This window comes from Cydia amplana, chromosome 11 (genome assembly GCF_948474715.1).
Source record: "Cydia amplana chromosome 11, ilCydAmpl1.1, whole genome shotgun sequence".
NCBI classification, from domain to species: domain Eukaryota; kingdom Metazoa; phylum Arthropoda; class Insecta; order Lepidoptera; family Tortricidae; genus Cydia; species Cydia amplana.
The window spans coordinates 12,537,838-12,547,004 of NC_086079.1; the positions used below are offsets into that span (position 1 = coordinate 12,537,838).

Here is a 9,167-nt window from a genome sequence, read left to right on the forward strand (position 1 = left end):
CATAGAAGAATTGGCCTAGCAGTAACTCGGGCTATCATATCCGACCCGATTTTTATTTTTTTTGCATTTTTTCCGTCCGATCTTACACCATGCGCTCAATATTCAAGAAATTATGGTTGTCAAACTTTTAGATGTGACACCATAAGCGCGGTAGGTTGAAAGAAGGTGATGAAAGAGGACATATGGATAAAATAATATGAAAATGGAGGAATTAATACGACCAAATCTTAATCAACCAAATTTTAATCAGTCTGCTATTATTAAGATAGATTAAGAAAATTTAAAATAAAGAAACTCTCATACATATATGCAACCCTGAACGTTGAAATCAATACACTCATATTTTAGGCAGTTGTATAATTAATTAACTATGTTTAAAATTCGTTTCATAGCACTTAAACCTACTTCTCATTTAAATTTGCGGTTATGTAAAAAAAACACCATTATATATACGTCTGTTAGAGAAATTTAATCAAGCATCGTGGTGACACGTATTAAAGTTTGAGTATCCCTGAGAAAATAAGATCGGATGAATTGCATCCGATCTTTGACCACTTCGAGTAAGACCGGATCTCGGCCTACAGGCATCGTATCAAAATTCCAAATATACAGATTTGTCACAAATTTAATAAAAATAACATACAATTTATAAAAGAAACAAATAATGCTCAAACTTACCAGTTATTCCAAAAAAACTAGCGGAGGGTATATCCGGATGCGAAATAAAAACTCATTTTTTGTACTTTTTTACTTAACGGCACAATGCACGCGTCTGGTCTGTCGCAGCAACAAGTGCGGACTGAAGAGGGGTGCGGAACAAAATGGCGCATCGCATCACCTTGCCAGCATTAATAAATATCCCCAAAATAGGCGGAAATTTGAATCATACGATCTTACCCGATGTCCGATCTTAATCGAACTCACCTTAGTATGAGACAGCTCTATTTATACGTAACTGGCACATTGGTCGGCAGTAGGGTTTGCACGACGGATCCGAAATGTATGGGGAGATCGGCGGATCTGGATCCAGACCCGGATAATTTCATACATTTCGGATCCCGATTGCAAACCCTAGTCGGCAGGCCACGCGTCTAGCAGCTCGATGTAACAATAATCACGGAGCGTGACAGAATTAAAAAGAAACAAATAGTATGAGACAGCTCTATTTATGCGTAACTGGCACATTGGTCGGCAGGCCACGCGTCTAGCAGCTCGATGTAATAGCCATCCCTGTCGACGCAATAGTAGACATCGCCAACGTTTTGATTAGGGCGGTAGTTGCCGTTGCCTTGACAGACGTCCGTGACGGTCATGCCGCGTTCAGGGAAATACATCATTGTGTCACGAGCGCAGTCTGTGGAACAAAGAAGCACATTTTATTTTATTTTCATTGAATACTAGCGACCCGTCCCGGCTTTATACGGGTTAACAAATTATACATAAACCACTGTATCTATTAAAAAAACACATCAAAATCCGTTGCGTAGTTATAAAGATCTAAGCATACTTAGAGACAGATAGACCGCGGGAAGCGACTTTGTACTATGTAGTGATGTTCAGCATACTTTTCACTATTTCTAAATTAATTTAATTTCGCGTCACAATTCGATATTAACGTATTGATAACATTCCAAATCATTTGGGTTGATTTCACAAAACAAATGGTTTGACCAAAAGCGTTCACTGCATCGTTAATGGCGTATTATTACAGCTAAAGCCAGATTTGTTCTTGTCTCTTATATTGTCTGATAACAAAACATTCAATCCTATCCAATCAAGTTCCATAATTACATAGATATTTAAAGATGTTAAAAATGGCGGAGCCATGGCGCTTAACAAACGCGTGGTTTACAGAAATTGGTTCGAAGCTGGAAGGACCTATTCTATGTAAGAAATCTCTATATTTTATATTTTCTAACAGATTCAATGTTTTATTTGTGAAGTTGTTTTGTATCTACATTTATATACAAATCCCTAGCACCCCGCATATGGTAATACGTCTCCACGTCGGTACATTAGTTCCGCGTGGGATCTGCACGTATATCAGTTCGGCATTACGGTCTATTGAGAGCGCGGGGAGAATTCTCCGTATAACAAATGAGAAAACGGCTCCCTTGTTAGGTTTCTTCGGCGTAATCAAAGTCGAACGCGCTCTAGAGAAGTAATCATGGTAATATATTTTAGAAAATACATCGCCTACATATTTTTATTATTTTATACAGGTACTCATCTACATAAGGCTTTGTAATCCAGAATTGCAATCGGGAGCCTGTTTTTTCGCTTTAAATTAAAATATTTGAAAGACAAAAGTTACGCTTCATGGTAAAAATAAAAATACAGGTTCGCAGCGTAATCACGTGAGATTTAATTTTTGTTTTATTAATATATCTCCGAATTCGACTTGCTTTTAAGAAAAATATCCTTTATTTATGCATACAACGAAATTTAATAACCAGAGTGTTTAATGAGAGTACAGAGCAATATGGAACCATGAAATGTTCAGGATAAACATTTATTGAGAAATAAAATTATATTAGTCAACAATACGTATATATACCTACATGCATAAAATACCCTAGTCTAACATCCACATAAAAGAAATACTCACTGCAATTCATTCCAGCCATTTCGCTCGACATGGCCTGCCAGGCGCCTAAAATTTCTCCCTCCTTATTCGTGCAATAGGCACTGTAATGGAAAGTAGAAATAACAGTGAATTTCCTAGAATTGTTGTACATTTTGGTCCGAGCTAACTGGGACTTTATAGTGATGGAGCCCAGTAGTAGGTTTTCAAGCAATTATCGTTTTAGAAAAGATATTTATTTCAAGATAACCGTACACTGTAGGTAGAATAATGATTCCATAACGATCTTTAAGAAGATAGGTAGGATAAATCCTTCAAAAGACTGTTCACACACACAGTTCAAAATTGTTTTGGCGTGTTTTATTAAGTTTTTGAAAAACATAGACAACATTGACTCCTATTTAAAGAAAAAATGTGTATATTATTACCATTTTAAAATAAATGTTGGGACTTTTAATATAGGCCGAAACACAATTTAGTTGTGTTCTTACAGTGTACACTATCGCACATCTTTAAAAAGACATCCTGTGTCTTATCAGTGCCCAAAAACTTCTTAAAGAAAAGAAATGCAAAGAAACTCACATGCCGTTCTGGATCTGATAAGACCCGTAGCTTCCGTCGTAATCGCAGAACGTAATGGGGTTCCCTAGGAAGTTGGTCCCGTGCTCAGATTGGTCTTGGTTGATCATCCCTAATGCGTACACGATACTTTCGCAGCGGCGGAGGTACTGTTCCCCCATCACGGCGGCGCTGTCTACGACCAAAATGTTTAGTCAAGTCGAGTGTACAAAAATATACAATAATACAATAATATATGTTTGTATTGTGAAAAGTTAATAAATATTACCTTATTCAATTGTTCTTACGAGTATACGTGGGGTTTAAACCTGAATATAGTACAAAAATGGTTACCGAAAATGAGAATTGATCTGTCATTGTTATAGTACTAGAATAGAAATGTATAATGGATGTATAAATGTAAATGGTTCATATTCATCAAGTCTTCACATACCAGCAGAATCCATCATCACAATGATATGGCTCTCAGTCCCCAGTCGGTGTACAACAAAGTTTTTAATTAAATTCTGTATGCTCAGAATAAATAATCCTTTATTTTTACTTACAGCATGGTAGCAGTTTTATAATTATTTTTCAGTAAGTACACCAGCAGAATCCATCACCATAATGCAACGGCTCATAGTCGCCATTGTCGCCAACAAAGTTTTAAATTGTTTATGCTCAGAATATACATTCCTTTATTTTTACTTACAACACGGTAGCATGTTCATATTTTCCTGCGGCACCGGCGGTACTGTCGGCTGCCCAGTGCTAGCTTCAGCACACCAACAGAATCCATCATCACACTGCAACGGCTCATAGTTGCCAGTCGACGTGCAGTGAAGAGTTACGTCACCTCTGCCTTGAGCTTCTAGCTCCGCTCGTCTTCTGCTACATGCTGTGGACATATTGATACACAAAAAGCTATAGAGTTCTGTAGGTAATACACAGGGATGAGTTCGCCTTTGTACTGCCTGTCCTTTGCCACATATTTGTGTTCTGTGTTTTGTACAATAAAGAGTTTATACATATATACATTTAAAAAAGAGCATTAGATACGCTTCATGCATGGACGGGCTAAAAATGCATAGCTGTAAGTATCTACATCGATTTAGAATCGCTTATCAATGTTCGACTGTATACATAATAATATCAATTTATGTATGTTGTATAGGTAATTTATTTGTTCACAAATACTTACTCTTACGTATTTGAGCTACATACATTGTACATATTTCTCTTCAAATGGCCTTATTGTCAGTTAACGAATCTGATCCTGCTTGAGTTAGAAAAACAATGCATCTTTCATACTTACCGCAAGTCATTTCACTGGCCTCGCTCCTCCACATCTGTCCAAATATCCTGTTGCCATCTTCGTCGCTACAGAAACATCTGCGCATCAAGAAAAATGCAAATTAAATGAAGCACAATTTGCCAGCCAAGTGGATTCCGCGGAAATCTGAATTCGTATTCCCTATTGGTTGCGCGATTTCCTTCAAGGCGAGCTCACTGATGGACCAGAGTATCGTGATCTCGAGATACTTACCAACTAGAGCGCACACATATGCTGGTCATGGTGTGCGTTCAATTCAGGAAGAGATTGGAACGTCATCCTTGAATCTCGTGATTGAACGGGACGTGTTTGGAACGATTTGTGGGACGAATGTGAAATTATGTACAACGCCCTTCCTGTAGCCTGCAGCTACTCCGATATTCCATTTGTTAATAAAACCGAATATGCGAGATATTTTTGATGCGAATTGATGCTCATGTCGCAAACGTTGTACATACATATATAATGTTGTTTATCATACTTATTAAATTCTTAGTTCTCTTCTTCTTCTTTCTCGTTTTACGCTTGCCCGAGTGGTCGAAGTCATCATTTCAATGATTGGAGGTGGATATAGTTTGTGTTAATGGGATATTCCAATATTGCCTAAATATTACTAAATTCCCATGGTTTAAAATCAAGTAACAATTCCGCAAAAACAAGCATTAGCTTGAGGATACTTAATTAGGTACCAATTAACATTTCTAAAACGACCAAGCTTTTAATTTGCAGGTTGACTGATTGGCGCTGCTATATGGAATCTCTGATAAAAAAAGACAGAAAATAAATACTATTGATAATTTTTAACAAAACATAATTATTATATGAACAGTTTTTATCTTGTTATTTATTTCGGTTGCAAAGCAATTTTAATAAAAGCAAGCGTTGAATTTATTTCACTTGTTTATCAAAGAATTATACCTAGAGAATGAAATAATAAAGCAAAAACACATCATTCCCAACCCGTACTTCGAACAATTTCAGTAGAACAGAGTTCGTAATGTAATGAAAAATTCTCAGAAAAATAAGAATAAGGTCACAAGTATTTCCGTATTTCAGAAACATCGTCATGATTCTGGTTAATACAGGCGTCATAAATGTAGTAGGTGCATGTAATGAGGAGGGATGAATGTCATATAGGCAAAAGAATGTTAGGGATGAACGTTGATGGACAGAAAGCGGATGGAAGACCCAAAAAACGATTGCTGAATTGTGTGAAAGTGAAAGAGGATATGAGAAAGAAAGGAGTGAGTGCTGAGGTGACGCAAGACAGAGGAGAATAGAAGAGAAAAACATGTTCTGCCGACCCCACATAACGTGGGATAAGGGCAGGAGGAAGAAGAAGAGACAGGCGTCATAAATGTGCGCCCTAATACGTATATGGCGAATGAGTTAGGTACTTGCAGCACCTCATTCGCAAAACCCTCATACGTATGTATTGTATATACCCACATAGCTACTGAAACAGGCAAGACTGTACGTGAGGTAGGTCCTTTGACAAAAATAATTTAGTACCAAAAATTTTGTATATATGTAAATATTCTTTACAATATTTTCAACCATGGTCAGGTTTAAATATTGCAATCATATCAATGAGTTTTCCTAGAATTTAATTTTTAAAATAAATTATTTAGGTATCAGTTTTATTTATAGTGTGTTCGTTGTACCCTATCAATTCAAACAATTTAAGTTTTTAGTATGTCGAGCGTTTTTCGACTTAAAATACGTGAGTGACCCGTTTCTAATATATTTAATATGTCTTTGTCTCACGGAAGTTTTGTTATTAAATTTTTTTGTACATAAATAAAACAGGATATTTACACATTTTAAATGGAGAGTTTTTGCGGACAAAAAATAAACTTGGAGCGTGATAGACAAAATAAATTCAATAACCTCGATGATATTCAGGTGTTCATAGGAAGGTAATTTAATTTCGTCTGTTTGTGGTCAAATAATTTTGGAGCCAGCTTGAAGATCCCACAACTGGGTCTCATTATATTTTAGCAATACGTGAATCATTCGCCCTGATTCAAACAATGTTTTTAAGGCCACAGCCATACAATACCGATCTGTCAGTGTCAAAAGACTTCTTTGAAGCATTGTCACAGAATAAGTAATAACTAATAGTACTACCGTACAGAAAGGACACTTCCTACAACAGAAGTTTGACAGCGATTCAGGGTCGAATCATGATATCCCTTTGTAACTTATGGCACTATCTCTTTGGGCTATTTAGGGTTGTCAAAATTCAAGTAATTAACTTATCTGTGGTCGTGCACGCAAAGGGACTTCAAGTGGTGTTAACCCTATATAAGAATTGCTCGGAGCAATGCTGAGCCGAACGGAGCCGAGATTGCCCGAAGTCAGGAGTGTCTCCCCACTAGCATTGTTCGAATCGGGCCGATTGCCTTCCTTTGTCTTCTAATAGGTAATTGTAATTTGAGATAACTTTTTATAAACACGTTTTTGTAAACAAGTGGTGTGCTCTCGTTTCGGTGGCCAAGATCTTTGGGTCGCTGAGCCGTAATAGTTTAGTAGTTTTATAAACACACATGTTATGAATAAGGAGTTTACCTTCCCGTGAACATGTCACCCTTGCACTGCACTGGACCGTATCGTCCATCGTCTAAACACGATGAAGGTTCTTTACAGCCGTCCTCCTCTACGGGTATACCTGTAACATTGTATCGCAATAATATGTAACACTACGAAGGCCGCAAAAATATCTGACACGATCTTATTTGTAGAGCCATAAGAGCGTGTCACATATTTTTGCGGCCGGCGAAGAGTAACATATTATTGCAGGTGACTATGACTGTACTGCAGGCCAACTCGAACGTGAACTTGACATCAAATCGATATTTGAGTCATATAATATTGAAATCTTATCAGTTGGCTGTCATTCGTTAGTTCATTTCGCTCAGACTTATTCCTATTTGTATAAGTGCGAGCGAGACGCCCGCGCGAACGACAGATATGATTCAAATATTAATCCAATATTGATTTGATTTCATGTGCACGGTCGAATTGGCCCGTATACCTCTCGCGTCGAACGATGTTTCCATGCAGTCCTACAAATTAAACATCTAACTCTTTTGATTGAGCTTAATTTAATAAGATACCTAAATTACAATCAAAAGAGACTTGAAGAAACTGTCAGACCACCCTTGGACGTCAGAGAATTCAAGATAGTTCATTTGCAATAACCAATATAAAGGCGTCAATTAATTATAAGTATCCAACGTGTCTTTTTTATCATTTATTTACATAAAAGATAACAGTGGTACTACTAAACTAAAATTGCTCAAAATAGGCCCTTGAAGCATTATACCAAGGATACTGGCGGCATTTCCTCGATTTATCACAAAGGTGATACGATGTGCGAGGAAGTCGCCAGCTCTTCGGTCACCAGTGACGTCAACATGAAGTGACGCGTCATGATTGTTTTTTTTAAGCGTATGGCGTTCTCGTTGCTTGCTTATCGGCATGCAAAACCTTGGTAATTAATTTCCTTACCACTGCTTGCTTCACACACCGGACAGCACCCAAATATATGCGAGCCATCTGGCTCGAACGTTTGACCTGGCCCACACTGACTCGCTGCGGTCGCATCCGTCACACAGATACTGGCCCTTTCACAATTCGCCGTCACTTCTCTGAACGAGAAACAAGCGACCACAAACAATAGGCCGCCGTACAGAAGCATTTGTGAAAAACACTGGTGTCCGATATGATTCCGTTAAAACTAAATAATTCAGTGATTGCACGGTTATCAATGAGATAAATATTTAATATATTGGGAACTGATATTTTATAAGATAAGATCTCAAGATAATTACTTACACGTCATTTTGTAATGATATACATATTTTTAGGGTTCCGTACCTCAAACGGAAAAAACGGAACCCTAATAGGATCACTCGTGCGTCTGTCTGTCCGTCCGTCTATCACAGCCTATTTTCTCCAAAACTACTGGACCAATTAAGTTGAAATTTGGTACACATATGTCAATTTGTGATCCAAAGACGGACATGTAAAGCAAATTTAAATTAATTTTAAACATGGAGGCCACTTTTGGGGGGTAAATTAGAAAATTTAAAAATAAAGTTTTTCAAACTATATCGTGTTTCATATCAAATGAAAGAGCTCATTATAAGAATCTCAAATATTTTTTTTTAATAATTTTAGGATAAATAGTTTAGCAGTTATTCAAGAAATTAGGCAAAAAATGACCATTCCGCCCCCCCCCCCCCTCATCTCCGAAACTACTGAATTTAAAATTATGAAAAAAATACACAAAATAGTTCTTTACCTATAGATTACAGGAAAACCTATTAGAAATGTTCAGTCAAGCGTGAGTCGGACTTAATGTACGGAACCCTTGGAACGCGAGTCCGACTCGCACTTGGCCGGTTTTTTATGTTATAGGAGGCAACCGAGCAGATGAATCGCCTGATGGTAAGCAATAAGCGTCGCTCATGGAAACCCGCAACACCACGGGGGTTGGAAGCGCGTTCACCAAATGTATTATCTTATCCCTGTTATCTCTCTTTTAATTGCTACAGTAGGAAAAAGTCAAAACTTTTTTAAGTTGGTCCTTAACCATTGAGATAATAATATTACTTTTACATTTAATGCTTAAGGCCCACTTGCACCATCCCACTAACCGGGGCTAAACGATTAAACCGTTAAGCT

The 9,167-nt window shown here is 37.4% G+C and overlaps 1 protein-coding gene across 1 annotated transcript; it reads right to left on the minus strand.

The window, feature by feature from the left end:
* Positions 1–1,159: 1,159 nt before the first annotated feature.
* Positions 1,160–8,210, minus strand: LOC134652229 (thyroglobulin-like). Its single transcript, XM_063507399.1, has 7 exons — positions 7,989–8,210; positions 7,047–7,146; positions 4,458–4,534; positions 3,855–4,040; positions 3,167–3,338; positions 2,609–2,688; positions 1,160–1,354 (listed from the first exon to the last, which is right to left on the minus strand). The coding sequence occupies exons 1-7, from the start codon at positions 8,176–8,178 to the stop codon at positions 1,167–1,169; spliced, it is 993 nt and encodes a 330-aa protein (XP_063363469.1). The 5' UTR covers positions 8,179–8,210; the 3' UTR covers positions 1,160–1,166.
* Positions 8,211–9,167: the final 957 nt, after the last annotated feature.